Source organism: Chrysemys picta, chromosome 11 (genome assembly GCF_011386835.1).
Source record: "Chrysemys picta bellii isolate R12L10 chromosome 11, ASM1138683v2, whole genome shotgun sequence".
In the NCBI taxonomy this organism is placed as follows: domain Eukaryota; kingdom Metazoa; phylum Chordata; order Testudines; family Emydidae; genus Chrysemys; species Chrysemys picta.
The window spans coordinates 69,748,889-69,764,620 of record NC_088801.1 but is presented as its reverse complement, the minus strand read 5'-3'; the positions used below and the strand labels follow the sequence as shown (position 1 = coordinate 69,764,620).

At 43.3% G+C, this 15,732-nt stretch overlaps 2 protein-coding genes across 5 annotated transcripts in view; both read left to right on the top strand.

The window, feature by feature from the left end:
- LOC101936446 (UDP-glucuronosyltransferase 1A1-like) overlaps window positions 1-15,732 on the top strand; it is an 87,975-nt gene that overhangs the window by 7,818 nt on the left and 64,425 nt on the right. Inside the window, exon 1 of one of the 3 annotated variants that reach the window (XM_065561137.1) lies at window positions 734-788. The exons of the other annotated variants lie outside the window; for them this stretch is intronic. Coding sequence (XP_065417209.1) covers window positions 759-788 — 30 coding nt within the window. The 5' untranslated portion in view covers window positions 734-758. Of the gene's footprint in view, window positions 1-733; window positions 789-15,732 lie in introns of those variants that run through there. 3 annotated transcript variants of the gene reach the window in all.
- Window positions 1-15,732, top strand: part of LOC135974186 (UDP-glucuronosyltransferase 1-6-like) — a 37,427-nt gene that overhangs the window by 6,183 nt on the left and 15,512 nt on the right. The window contains exon 1 of one of the 2 annotated variants that reach the window (XM_065561142.1): window positions 13,407-14,460. The exons of the other annotated variant lie outside the window; for it this stretch is intronic. Coding sequence (XP_065417214.1) covers window positions 13,597-14,460 — 864 coding nt within the window. The 5' untranslated portion in view covers window positions 13,407-13,596. Of the gene's footprint in view, window positions 1-13,406; window positions 14,461-15,732 lie in introns of those variants that run through there. 2 annotated transcript variants of the gene reach the window in all.

The following is a 15,732-nucleotide window of genomic DNA, read 5'->3' as shown; positions in this document are numbered from 1 at the left end:
TTGGTGCCCCTATGCCCGACGGCAGCCTGAGCTTGCAGTCCGGCAATAACAAGACGCCCGGCCTGCCTCATGTGACGCAGAGTCACAGTTCCCCACAGAGACCCCTGTACCCTCCCCCTCATGCAGAATGGACATGCAGAAGGTACCTACTTAAAAGCACTAAATTTGGGAATAAAAAATGTCAGTCACAGGTTTTTTGACATGCCCTGAAGTTTGTCAGACATTTATTTGCAAAAACTTTGTAGTAAGGGTGAGTCAGCTGTCTTGCTGAATACAACATTAAATATTATGGGATACATGATGCAGCTCTTCTGTTTTACATTTTCTTAATCAATATTTCTAAGCTGATTTTATATTTTAAATGTATTCTTAAATGTACTCATTCCAGATTACTACATATTTACCTCACTGAAACAGACATTATTTTAAATTAATCAATAACAGAGGTTTAGTGTGTTCATAACAATGTTCATTGCTTTTAGAAAAAGGGAACACTAATTTACTGTGTGATATCTCCATAACAATACACGTTTATGAAATTTCACCAACTTTAAAAAATATGTTTCCAAAGATTTTAGGCATAACAAAGGATTTTATATCTTACTAAGGTACTGATTTTGCTTAAAACTAGTTCATCAGATAGTCAGAAGTAAAGAAAGGGAAACTCTTTGTCCAGCTATCTGGAAGCAAAGGGCTGTTGCTTCCTTCAGTGGTGGTGGGGGGGGGGGTGTTGGAGTAGGGGGTGAAGGGAGAAATGGATGGACAGAAAGGACAGGAAGACTTTGGAAGTAAGTTTTTTTTTTACTATAGTAATTAAAATGTGTATTTTAGATAAGAGGGGGGTCTTTTGAAGAATTTATTTAAAAAACCATATGTCTGAAGATCCAAGCATTTAAGGCTAAAGATGATTGTGCATCTAAAAATCTGTGCAAGGATTTTTTTAGAGATGTGATTTTATAATCTTCACCAACTCACTAATGAAATATTTTTAAAGCAAATTTTAAACTAAGGTTCTGTAGACTGACATGTTCTGAGTAAATATGACAGTTATGCACAACTGTTTTTGTCAGTACATTCAGAAACTGACAGTAGATACCTGGGGGTTGGCAAATGCCTGTTAAATGTCTTCATTACCCCTTGAATGGCTCTTTAACAGTTTCAGTGTTGTGCTAATAGGTCTGGCAGGCTGGAGACTGTTTCTCTTTTAACTACTAGATCCCCTTCCCAGGAAGGCTCAGAGCCGGCAGGAAGGGTCAGAACAGGGATAGGAAAACCAGTCGGGTGGACACTAAGACCCAGTGGTGCCCAAAATTTTCAGGTGCCCTACCCAGCTGCCTATGCCTAAGGACAGTCCTGGGCGCCCCCAACCACTTGCCGCCCTAGGCCACTGCCTAGTTCGCCTAGTGGTTGCACCGGCCCTGGGTCTTCACCCCCACCAACCCCTACTCACCCGGGGCTGCCTCTTACCTGCGTCGGGCCACTGCAGCTCCCAGCCCCAGCTCCACAGGCAAGTCCCTCCCGATGGGGGTAGAGGAGAGGGGAAGAGCAGCGAGTAATGGGAGAAAGGGAGAAGAAGAGCAAATGGGAACGGGGCCTTGGGGGAAGAGGCTGGGTCTCAGGGGGAAGAAGCGGTGCAAGGGTGGGACCTTGGGGGGGAAGAGTTGGAGCAGAGGCAGAGGCTGGGCCTAAGGGGGAAGAGGTGGGGTGGTGAAGGTTCTGGCATTCCTGCTGGAGCATCCAGTTTTTAAATATTACAAAGTTGTCAACCTTAAACCCAGCTCCCCTGGATTGGAGCATGTGACCCAAATCCAGCTAATTAAAGAGGACTACATCTGGGTCTGGAACGTGCTGCTTGTAGGCAGCTGGGGAGAAAGGACTGAGACAGGCTGAGCCCTAGAGAGCAAAGCCACACTGGAGTGGAGTTAACTCCTGTGGTGGGTCCCAGAAGCAGGGGGCTCAGAGAAGGAACCCCGTGGCTGCAGCTTCAAGAGGGGTGCAAAGTTGGTGGAGGCAAGGAAGCTTGAAGGAACTGGAGTGCCAAAGAGTTGGCACAAAGTGGCCACAAATGGCTCAGAGAAAATCCCCCTGGTATACAGGAGCTCCCTGCTGGTGAAAAGCCTCTGTAACTGAGACCTGTGCTATCTGCTGCTGCATCCCCCTCCCCCCTAGGAGATGGACGTGTGTGGGAGGGGAGAGGGAGATGGATTTGGACTAGGATGTGACACAGTAGGGCTCTGCAACACCTAATCTCCACTGGAATAAGGTAGGTTATATATATAATGCAATCACTTGGTGTGATTGCAGCTCGAGCCGCATACCTGACCTTGCTTTAATATAACTAGCTCAGGTCCCAGAACAGTGCAGGGGCAGCAGCGCAAGCTAGCTTTCCAAATAATTACTCAGGGTCCACCTCTGCGAGCGGCAGAAGCTATGTCAGCGGGAGAGCTTCTCATAAGAATGGCCACACTGGCTCAGACCAATGGTCCATCTAGCCCAGTATCCTCTCTTCTGACAGTGGCCAATGCCAGATGCTCCACAGGGAACGAACAGAACTGATAATCATCACGTAATCCATCCCTTGTCACCCATTCCCAGCTTCTGGCAAACAGAGGCTAGGGGCACCATCCCTGCCCATCCTGGCTAATAGCCATTGATGGGCCTTGTGATGGGTCATCCCCCCCACCCGGGGTGCCACCTGGAACTGGGATACCACTGAGCCCCCCGACCCACCAAACTAGGCTTCCTTTTACACTCTACTGCTGTGACAAGCTGCAAAGCCTACTCTAGCTTGCACTTTCACCAGCATTCACACAGGTAGGGACACACCCAGCTGCAGTTACGTACAGGCAGGGCCATTGACCAGGCCCTGGATGGGAAGGCTTCAGCTAGGGCACCTCCCAGTTCCTAAGGCACGCACCCTGTCTGGAGTGTAAACCCAAAATTATACCATCTCGCACTGCACAAGGAATTGTACAGCATAAGCTCAGAAAATTCGTCCTCTCCTTCAATGTGGAGAGTAATATGCAACAGCTTTCTGCCTCGAGTTCTGATTTTCACACCATGGTTTAGATAAAGCAAAAACAAGTTTTTTAACTACAAGAGATAGATTTTAAATGATTATAAGGGATAGCAAACAGATCAAAGCAGATTGCCTAGCAAATAAACAAAAAACACAAACTAAGCTTCATATACTAAATAGATTGGATATAAATAGAAGATTCTCACCCTAAGTGATGATACAAGCGGGCTGCAGATTCTTAAAGGGCAAACTGCACTTGCTTACAGCTTGGAATCCCCAGGTGTTCCATTCACAGGCTAAAAATCCCTTTAGCCGGGGTCCAGCACTTCCCCCAGTTCAGTCTTTGTTCCTCAGGTGTTTCCAGGAATCTTCCTGGGTGAGGAGTCAGTGAAAAACCCAGATTATGTCACTCCCCTGCCTTATATAGCTTTTCCATATGGCGGGAACCCTTTGTTTCAAAGCTTGGTTCCCATGCCAGTCAGTGGAAAAATACTGAGATCCCAAGATGGAGTCCAGCACCAGCTGACCTGGGTCACATGTCCCTGTAAAGTTACAGCAGCCATCCCCCACTGGCTGTTTGGAGCATTCACAGGAAGGCTCACCAGGTGCGAGATAAGCTTCTCCTAAGGCCTATTGTTTCTTCCTAATGGCTCATTAACCTAAATTGGCCCTTCCCAGCCAACTATCTAGAATAAGAACATTTTGCCTAGTGGGCATTGCCCAGGAATAGTTACATGTGAAATAGATACATAGTCAATATTCATAACTTTGGATACAAAAATGATACATGCATACAAATAGGATAATCATATTCAGCAAACCATAACTTTTCCAATGACACCTTACATGCTTTATCTTGCATAAAATACATCATAATTATGATAATTTATCATACTAATATCACTATGAAGAATATGGGGTGCAGTGTCACAGGCCGATCCTCCATGAATTTATGTAGTTCTTTTTTCAACTCTGTTATAGTCTTGGCCTTCAACATCCTCTGGCAAAGAGTTCCACAGGTAGGGGCTGGAGCACATGACTTATGAGGAGAGGCTGAGGGAACTGAGATTATTTGTCTGCAGAAGAGAAGAATGAGGGCGGGATTTGATAGCTGCTTTCAACTACCTGAAGGGGGGGTTCCAAAGAGGATGGATCTAGGCAGTTCTCAGTGGTAGCAGATGACAGAACAAGGAGAAATGGTCTCAAGTTGCAGTGGGGGAGGTTTAGGTTGGATATTAGGAGAAACTTTTTCACTAGGAGGGTGGTGATGCACTGGAATGAGTTATGTGGGAAGGTGGTGGAATCTCCTTCCTTAGAGGTTTTTAAGGTCAGGCTTGACAAAGCCCTGGCTCAGATGATTTAGTTGGGGATTGGTCCTGCTTTGAGCATGAGGACTAGATGACCTCCTGAAGTCCCTTCCAATCCTGATATTCTATGATTCTATGATCGCTTATATCAGTGTAACTTATGTCATACAGGGGGGTGACTTATTCATCCCCCTGAGTGACATAAATGATCCTGACATGGGCTGCAGTGTAAACATAGCCTTCATCTGCTTATGCCTAGCACCGGCTCTAAATGCAATCACACCCAATCATTGCAGTCCAGTCATAACCTTACAGTAGCTCCTCCCCACTCCATACGGCCCCACCCAGTGCAACTTGTCTACAGGAGATGCTCTTGCCCGCTGTTATTTTTGAGGACCGTAACAGCCTTTTATGGAACCAGACACTGCTACTCACCTTTCAGAGAGTAAATTTAAAGGGCTTTGCTTAGATGTAGCAATACTCTGGTTTCTCTTCAGATTGTATAAATCTTTTGCTTTGTAGGGTGATTTTTGCAGTTCCTACCTTGTATTTCATTTGTACGTATCCTTGTGGTATGAAGCATAGTAACTGTATATTCAACCCTGGGCCAGATTCTTTTTTGCCTTTGAGCCTCGAGTCTCATTTAATCTACACCAGGGTCTTAACCAGTCTCCCTGACAGCCCTCCTCTCTGTGTTCCACTAAACAGAAACTCACTGTGCCCCTGATGTGCTGAGATGACACACCAGCCATACATCCAACATAGTATCTACCTACGTGCTGAATTTATTAGTCTGCTCCTAAGAACAGTTCCTTTTTAAGGACTTTGATAAAGTTCGAACAAATGGCTCCTTCTGAAGTGATTTAAACAAGGTGGAGCTGCATGGCTCTGCTTTGTGTGCTTGTGGAGATAACACTTTGCGTTTGAGAGTCCCAGGCCAGCTGTGGTATTCCAAATGCAAAGGGAAAGTTGAAAGGATAATCTGCCTTTGGTAGCCTGTTTATCTTTTACATTCTATAGAGTGTTGATGTGAGTACTTTGTACCTTAACCTTTTGGCTCAGGGAAAAGAGCAAAGATCCCCTATTTCTTATCCAATCCAAAAACATAGATCCATTTCCATCAAAAGAGGGGGAAAGCAGCCTCTTCCCAGGCACTGAGTTTGATCTCCTTTTTATTAGGACTGCTGAATAATTGCCCATAATTCCAAATAGCTCCTCCTCTATCCCTCTTGAATATTTTCTGCATAAATAGGTGATTTTTTTCCAGAGGTGGGTAAGAGTTGCAGGTTTACAGGGTAGACTTGAATCTGAATCACAACTTTCTCAGGATTCTGGGAGACCAGCATTCAAATTTGGGGCCATTTCTGCATTGCTCTGTTCTTTCTGGAGCCCTCTTCCCAGCTCACTTCATTTCTCTGATTCTGGTAATCTCTTTACTGTACCTTTTTAATCTGAGTTAACTCCTGTTGTGCTCTCTTGTCTATCTTGGAAATTTTTGCACTGAGAATCTGAATGTGATGGGAAGTATCAGAGGGGTAGCCGTGTTAGCCTGAATCTGTAAAAAGCAGATGCATCTGAAGAAGTGAGGTTTTTACCCACGAAAGCTTATGCTCCCAATACTTCTGTTAGTCTTAAAGGTGCCACAGGACCCTCTGTTGCTGAATGTGATGGGAAATCTCTTTTAAAAGACAGACCTCTGAACAGTATGAAAAATATATGTAGCACCCCTCTCCACCTGGTTACCTCCTTTAATGTCAGTCCGCTTACAGGTTTTGATGGACAGGTCTGGGTTCTTTTGGAACCCACTCAGCAGGGTGAATCTTTTTTCTTTTTTTTTCTATGAAATTATTTGGCGGTGCCTCCACCCCCCTCCCCTCGCTCCTTCCTGGCAGGGTCACCAGGGCAGCTTGGGCGGAAAATTCTAACTACAGAGTAATCCCCACTTACTTGCCAGATAGTTGGAGACTTCCAAGAAATAACACGACACATAAAAATATATTCAAACACAATAATTATATTAAACAGGCAACAAATACAACGTAACAGGGTGAAACACTATTTTTAGGGTCACTGGTGCCCACACAGAAAATACCCGTGACTTGATGTAACAAGTGTAAAATTAGTGTCCTGTTGGTATGCATACTTTGCTGGGGCCCTTGATGACCTATAAAATTCTCTGCAGTGGTTTAGCAGTATGGCTGACTGGGTTCAGTACAGCCCAAAGGACCCACAAGTGGAAGGAGGTAGTGAATCCCTCCACAGGTATAATAAGCAGCAGGTTATAAAATCCTCAAACCCTCACTCCCTGGCTTGAGGACACAGTTCAGGGAGTAGGGGGTCCCCAAAACAAATTCCCTGACTAACTAAAAGACAGTGCACTCACAAACTCCTTGAATGATCTTCAGGTTTGAAGATGATGCTGGACTCTTTAAGTCACTGCAGAGGGGCTGCTGTCTACTCTCAGGGATCCTCCTCAACCAGGAATCAGGCTGCATCGGTCCCAGGATTTCCCCTCACCACAAAGGGGTGCAGGGCTCAAGGTGTAGATTATACAACTACCCTAACATCCAAACTGTAGCCTCCTAGCCCAGCCTCCAGTCACACACTCGGCAGGCAGCTTCCCTGGACTAGCAGAGCTGACCATGTGGTGACTAGTCTCACCTTGGGAGCTGGGGGTGAACCCAGCCTGGCTGGGGAAATTTCTCAGCAAACACTACCAATTGGGACTCATCTGTGGGGAAAGAAAACCCAGGTGAGGGATCGGCTGTCAGGACCCTAGAGGCCAGTTCTCAGGGGGAACCCTGCTTGCAGGCCTGGGACTCACCAGCTCCCCACACAACCAGTCCTGCCCTTGCCCTGGCTGGCTCCAGCCTCTCCCAAAATGGCTTCTCCCCTCTCCTGAACTCCCTGGGAGGGGCACCTCACTCCCTATTGGTTGCCGGGCAGACTCTGAGTTTGCCTTGGCTCCTCTTCCCTGAGCTGCCAGCAGACAGAGCTCCAGGAATCTATGTAATCTCCTTGGGGGTTACATATATTTACCTTTGCATCATATCTTGCCACCATTTCATGTACAGAACTCCTCATTTACAACTGCAGTATCTAAAAGCAATGTCAGGAGATGGCCTTATAAGCTTTGCACTAGGAAAACCATCCAAGACTGAGTGTTAAGGGAGAACTACATATGAAGCATATGCTTGGCTTTCTTTGAATTGCAAAGTCACTCTTCCTTGTATTCCACATCCAGGGAACAACTGGTGCAATCTATTTACTCATGGAAAGGTCAATTGTATAGGGTCACTTTGTGTGTGCTGAACACTGCATTTCTCTACTGACTGATGAAACGTGTCATCATCCAGCCTTGAAAGGTTCTAACACTTGTCTATTTTCTGAAGAGATACAGAAGTGTTGGTTAGGCTTTCCTTCTTGTCTAATCTGATTCAGGTTTGTGCTGGTAAATTTAAAATGCTGGATCACTATGGGACGAAGCGCGTCCCATCTATTCCATTGAGTGCTCCTCAAAACACAGCACTGGGCCAGGGACTCAGATGTGCTAGATCTCTTCTCAGTGCACTTTTGGAGAGGGGTTGGGACAAAGGCTATGCTTCCAGCATGCCCCAGCAATGGTGTGACATGAGCCTGGTTTTACATCACATGGGATTTTGCTTCCATAATAAAAAAAGCTATCAAAAGTAGCTTCCTCCCCTCACTTTCCTATTGTATTTTATACATATGTAAAGGGAATCCCCAGCTGCTCAGACAGGACAACGTCACAACCCTAATGTACTGCTCTGCCAGTGCAAAAAGGGTTATAGTCCAGGCAATACCTTGCCCACTCTTTATAATACAGAGCTAGGAATGTGCTTGACATCACAGATAGAGGAATGGCTCTTGCCTGAAGCCCTGGACTGAAACAACAATGTTCCTTCAGTTTAAAAAAAACTTACTGAATGTCCATGGACCATTAAACAGCTTCACAAATTCCATATAAGTTTGTAAGAGTTGGATCTGTGTCCCAGACATAAGTTGTACTGAGCAAGGGACGGTAATGTGAATTACAAGCAGAGACCTATCAACCTGTGGGAAGTCCTATTAAATCAATGGGATGCTTCAAGGGCACAATGGTCCATGCTAGCAGATTCCATTGCAGTGCTGGGGCCCAACAGACCAGAATTATTCTATCATACCCATGTTCTGCAGTATCTCGTCACAGACTTCAGCTAAGTGGATACTCATTGTCAGGCAGAACTTACTCTATTACACAGTAACATTGCAGTCTGTTACACAGTAACATCGCAGTCCATATTAATAGCACTGTAATTATGAATTATATATGGTATTTCTTCACTCTGGTCAGTTACACCCTATGAAAGCATCTTTATTATGCATTTGCCCTAAAGACCAGTGACTGGATATGAATATGCAATTGGAGGTCTTTAAATGCTTTTTAAAAATATATAGATTTTAAGAACTAAAAAACCCAACAACCTTTGGTGTTATAAGAAAGCAAGGAAAAATCATCTTGAAGAGACCCTCTAACATAAATGCAAAGAAAAACAAGTTAATTGAGGCAGAAAGATAGGCCAAAACATAGTTAGAATCTGTTATGTGTTTAATCATTTGGTTGGAATGTAGTCTACTAAACAAAGAACAAAAATCTTTCACCAATAAAAATACTAAGGAAAATGCGCATAGGTCAGCTTGTGGTGAACTAGATGTTTAATGGGACTGGAATAAATTATTTCATCTTATTACTTCATGTCACCAGTTCCTGTGTTTCTCCTCCTTCAGCAACCTGGGTGTTCTTTGGAGGTCTCTTTTCAAATATTGATATGGGCCAACCTGACCAGCTTAGGACATCTGATGAAATCACAGCCTGAGTAAGAAATTTTTCACCTTAATGTGACTATTAAATGACATACATGGTCAGTACAGTTCCTACTGTATCTACCTACTGAATATAATTGGCACTCTGTTACTCTCATTAATAGCCTGTTACTCTCAGCAGATAAGCCAAGGAATGAAAGATCATGATCACTGAACTAGCCACTGTTACCTGGAGGCACAGTACAAGCCGAATGGAACTGTCTTGTGGCTATATTAGTATTTGTCCTGGCCACCCACTTATCCACAATCAGAAAAGGAGTTTAGTACTCTAACAGTGGATTCTGATTTCCTACACAATTCTTATTACAAAGCAGACAGTTATTTATGAAGGACCGAAGGATCTATCAATACAATCCAAATCTAAATCTTCAGTTTTTGAAAACAGCAATTGCTGCCAGCACAGGGTTTCTATTAGTTTTTTTTTCCCTCTTGCGCTGGTACAAACCCAGATCACTCAATGCCTGGGTAAGACAATGGTGTAAGGTTTTAGGTTTATTAGGAACTGGAGAACCTTTGGGAAAGGAGAAGTCTATATAGGAAGGATGGGCTCCACCTAAACCAAAATGGACCCAGACTGCGGGCATGAAAAATGAAGGTCATCAAGGAGTTTTTAAACTAAGGGCTGGGGAAAGCTGGCAGGTGTTGAAGGAGCACACGGTTCAGACAGAGACATCCCATGCTGAGGATCTATTAATGGAGATTCTCCGTGTCCTAGTAAAGAGGAGAGGATAGAAGTTGATAAAATACAGGCAGGAATTGAAGAGAAAGAGTCAAATGAAAAAGAATCCCATTCAATTACAGCACATGAAGGCAGACAACTAAAAAGTGACAGATTTTATAATTGCTTGTATACCAATGCTAGAACTTGAGTGTCTGGTATTAAATGAGGACAGTGATATAATAGGCATCCCAGAAACTTGCTGAAATAATGACTATCAATGGGAGACTGTAATATCAGGGTACAGATGCCCCCCGGGTTATGCAAATGCGATTTACGCAAATCTAGAAATAGGAGTTTTTTTTCTTTTCTTTTCTTTTTTTGCGTAATGGTCAGGTATACATTTCCGACTTACGCAAAATTTGAGTTACTCAAGGCGTTCCAGAACAGAACGCTTGCGTAAGTCGAGGAGCATCTGTACAAAATATACAGGAATGACAGAGTAGGTCGTACTGATGAGGAAGTGGCACTATGTGTGAAAGAAAGCATAGAGACAAATACAGTAACAAATCTTTAATGAATCAAACTGTGCCATAGAATCTCTATGGATAGAAGTTCTGTGCTTGAGTAATAAGAATATAGCAGTAGGAATATACTACTGACCAATTCTGATGGTGATTGTGAAATGCTCAGGGAGATTAGAGAGGCTATTAAAATGAAACAACTCAATAATAATGGGGAATTTCAACTATCCCCACATTGACTGGGTACATGTCACCTCAGGATGGAATGCAGACAAAGTTTCTAGACACCACAAATGACTGCTTCCTGGAGCAGCTAGTCCTGGAACCCAAAAGGGGAGAGGCAATTCTTGATTTAATCTTAAATGGAGCACAGCATCTGGTCAAAGAGATGAATATAGCTGAATGGCTTAGTAATAGCAACCATAATATAATTAAATTCAACATCTTTGTGTTTGGGGGGGGGGGATTACCAAAGGAGCCCACCACAGTAACATTTAATTTCAGAAAGAGGAACTACACAAAAATGAGAAAGCTAGTTAAATGAAAATTAAAAGAAACAGTTACAAGAGTGAAATGCCTAGATGCTGCATGGAAACTTTTTAAAAACACCATAATAAAGGCTCAAATTATATGTATACCCCAAAATTAAAAAGAATTGTAAGAGCACCAAAAAAATGCCACCATAGATAAACAGAGTAAAAGGGACAGTTAGAGGCAAAAAGCATCCTTTAAAAATTGGAAGTCAAATCCTACTGAGGAAAATAGAAAGAAGCATAAACTCTGGAAAGTCAAGTGTAAAAGTATAATTAGCCATGCAAAAAAAGAATTTGAAGAGCAACTAGCACAAGACTCAAAAACTAAACAGCAACAAATAATAATAATTAATAATAAATTAAGTATATCAGAAGCAGGAAGTCTGCCAAACAATCAGTCGAGCCACTGGACGATTGAGAGCACTCAAGGAAGACAAGGCCATTCCAGAGAAGCTAAATTAATTCTTTGCATCAGTCTTCACTGCAGAGGATGTGAGGGAGATTCCCACACCTGAGCCATTCTTGTTAGGTGACACATCTGAGGAACTGTCCCAGACTGAGGTGTCAATAGAGGAGGTTTTGGAACAAATTGATAAATTAAACAGTAATAAGTCACCAGGACCAGATGGTATTCACCCAAGAATTCTGAAGAAATTCAAATATGAAACTGAAGAGCTACTAACTGTAGTATGTAGCTTAAATCAGCTTCTGTACCAGATGACTGGAGGATAGCTAATGTGATGCCAATTTTTAAAAAAGGCTCCAAAGGTGACCCCTAGCAATTACAGGCTGGTAAACTTAAATTCAGTTCCAAGCAAATTAGTTAAAAGTATAGTAAAGAACAGAATTCTCAGGCACATAACTGAACAAAATATGTTGGGGAAGAGTCAACATGGCTTTTGTAAAGGGATATTATGCCTCACCAATCTATTACAGTTCTTTGAAGGAGTCAACAAACATATGGACAAGGGTGATCCAGTGTACCTGGACATTCAGAAAGCTTTTGACAAGCTCCCTCACCAAAGACTCTTAAGGAAAGTAAGCAGTCATGGACTAACAGGGAAGGTCTTCTCATGGATCGATAACTGGTTAAAAGACAGGAAACAAAAGGTAGGAATAAATGGTCAGTTTTCAGACTGGAGAGAGGTAAATAGTGGTGTCCCCCAGAGATTTGTACTGGGACCAGTGCTGTTAAACCTATTCCTAAATGATCTGGAAAAAGGGGTAAACAGTGAGGTGGCAAAATTTGCAGACGACACAAAATTATTCAAGACAGTTTAGTCCAAAGCACACTGTGAAGAGTTACAAAGAGATCTCACAAAACTGGGTGACTGGGCAATAAAATGGCAGATGAAATTCAATGTTGATAAATGCAAAGTAATGCACATTGGAAAATATAACCCCAACTATACAGACAAGATGATGGGGTCTAAATTAGCTTTTACCACTCAAGAAAGAGCTCTTGGAGTCATTGTGGATAATTCTCCAAAAACATTCACTCAATGTGCAGCAGCAGTCAAAAAAGCTAAAGAAATGTTGGGAACCATTCGGAAAGGGATATATAATAAAAGTAAATATCATAATGCCACTATATAAATCCATGGTATGTCCACACCTTGAATACTGTGTGCAGATCTGGTTGCCATTTCTCAAAAAAGATACATTAGAAATGGAAAAGGTACAGAGAAGGACAACAAAATGATTAAGGGTATGGAAAGGCTGCCGTATGAGGAGAGATTAAAAAGACTGGGACTTTTCAGCTAGGAAAATAGACAGCTAATGGGGGATATGATAGAGGTCTTTAAAATCATGAATGGTGTGGAGAAAATGAATACTGTAAAGAAATATTATTTAGCCCTTGACATAACACAAGAACCAGGGGTCACCCAATGAAATTAATAGGCAGCAGGTTGAAAATAAAGAAAAGGAAGTGCTGCTTCATACAGCGCATAGTCAACCTCTGGAACTTGTTGTCAGAGGATGTTGTGTAGGCCAAAATTATAACTGGGTTCAAAAAAGAATTTGATAAGTTGATGGAGGATAGGTCCATCAATGGCTGCTAGCCAGGATGGGCAGGGATGCAAAACCGTGCTGTGAAGTGTCCCTAGCCTCTGACTGCCAGAAGCTGGGACTGGATGACGGGCGATGGGTCACTTGATGATTGCCCTGTTCTCTCTATTTCCTTTGAAGCATCTACCATTGGCCACTGTCAGAAGACAGGATACTGGCCTAGATGGACCAGTGGTCAGACCCAGTTATGGCCATTCTTGTGTTTTTATATTCACTACTTTTGTTGATTTAGGATGTGAATGACCTATAACAACAAAGAGGCCTCTGGGAGATGAAATGTGCTTACTCAGATTGACTGGCATAGACTTGGAGTAGGGGAGAGGTGGCTATTGCAATTCAACGTGCAGATATTAACGTTAAGTTAATGAGTAAAACAAAGATATGATCCTTGAATGGGAACGGTGCTTGCAAATCCAAAGGTAGAATTTGTTCATTAGAGCAGGAAAGGTTTTGTTGTGCCAAGTCAATATATGAGGCAGTAAAAACAGATGAGACAGTAAATTCAAATAAGGTTGCAAGCAGTGTAAACGCCGGGCAGTGTTAGTTCAGCTATAAAAAGTAGTTTGCAACATCTGTAGTCAAACCATTTTCCAGCTTTGAGATGGCTCCATTGTTTCCCACTTTTTACTCGTTTGCTGCAGGGATTTTTCTTTTCTTACTCTCCCTGGGGTTTGTGGAAGGTGCGCGGCTGTTGGTGATCCCTCAGGATGGAAGTCACTGGCTCAGCATGCGTGCAGTAGTGGAGAAACTTGGTGAGAAAGGGCATGAAATAGTAGTGGTTGCTCCCGAAGTCAATTTACTCTTGAAAGAAACAGAGCATTACACAAGGAAAATATACGCTGTGCCTTACACCCAAGAAGATCTTGATCAGAGTTTTAGTAAATTCGCTAACGGTCTCTTTCGTGAGGTCTCTTTTCCCTATACTATTCTTGCGGAATACCGGAACAACATGTACGTCATTAACATGTTTTTTCACAACTGTGACAGCCTGCTGCAGAACAGAGAAATCATACGATACTTGGAAGAGAGTAAATTTGATGCACTCTTCACAGACCCAGCGTTGCCGTGTGGGGTGATCCTGGCAGAATATCTGTCCATCCCTTCCATATACTTCTTTCGTGGATTTCCATGCAGTTTAGAGCATGCAATCTGTAAATCTCCAAACCCTGTTTCCTATGTCCCAAGATGCTATACTAGTCACACAGACCACATGACTTTTTCCCAGCGAGTGGTAAACCTATTGGTTAGCTCTTTAGAGACATCACTGTTTAAGGATTTGTATACCAAATACCAAGACATTGCATCAAAGTTTCTCCAGAGAGATGTGCACTTACCAACACTTTACAGAAATGGCTCCATTTGGCTACTGAGATACGACTTTGTATTTGAGTATCCCAAACCAGTGATGCCCAACATGGTCTTCATTGGAGGTGTAAACTGTGAGGAGGGGAAGAACCTATCTCAGGTATGTCCAGTGATTCTGTTTTGTGTTTGCACTTTCATTTTGATATTTTTTCTGTGGAAAAAGCTGTAGATGAGCAATGGGCATTATAGCTCATTATAATGTGCCTAATTTACACACCCTCCTCCCTGGCTCTCCACACAAAATACAAAATAGGATGCTGCCTGCATGGAATGTGAATCATACTCCAAATGATTTTCTCTTGCTAGTGACAAACTGTATTGCCTTAACATAAATTAAAAGTCTAAGCAATATTACCAAACAAAGATCCATAATTCAGGCTTTATGAAAAAGTAGGTGAGCTAAAGTTCGCTGTTGTGCAGCAGTGTAAATCTGGAGACAAGCCATTGACAAGCTCAAGTTCCTTTCTTCCAGTTTAACTTAAACACTCTCCAACCACTCCAATGAAACTGCTCTCTCCAAAGTCTCTAGTGACCTCTTCCTGGCCAGATCCCTGGATTTTAGCTCATCCTTATCCTCCTTGAGCTCTCAGCTGCTTTTCATCTCTGCTGATCACACTTTCTTTCTTGAAGCTTTGTTCTCTGCAACACTGTCTCCTTGTTCTTGTATGAGAAGGTGTCCGTGTGTATCCCAGTGTGAGAGTGGAGGGTATCACAGGATAGTTGGTCTCTGTGGGTAGACTGAGCCAAGCTCCCCTGGACTGGAGCAGGTGAGCCTAATCTAACTAATTAAATAGGACTACATCTGGATCTATAAAGGGCTGCTTGTGGGCAGCCTGGGAGAAAGGACTGAGACAGGCTGAGCCTGGGGGAGCAAAGCCACCCTGGAGTGGAGTTAACTCCTGTGGTGGGTACCTGGAGCAATGGGCTCAATGAAGGAACCACACAGCTGCAACAACAAAGAGAGGTGCAGAGCTGGTGGAGGCAAAGAAGCTTCCAGGAGCTAGAATGCCAGAGACCCTTGGCCCTGAAACTTGGGGGGCCAAGGGTCTCTGGCATTCTAGCTCCTGGGGCCCAGGTATTGACTTAAGACTGCCTTCTGTTAGTTTATTTGATTAACCGGTGTTATAAAACCTCCATAACTGAGACTGGGCATGCCAGCGCATGCTTTGAGCCAGGGAGCAGCAGCAGCCCACCCGGTGACAGAGGGTGTTGGAATAGCAGGATGCGTTGAGGCCATAAAGGCTCCTCACACTGCCACGGAAGGACATAAAGAACAGTCCCATCCCTCCATCAGTTCCCTCTTACTGCCCATGGCAGTGAAAGGGATTCCAGGGAGCCTCTGACCGCTGCTTTCTTTAGGGACTTTGATCTA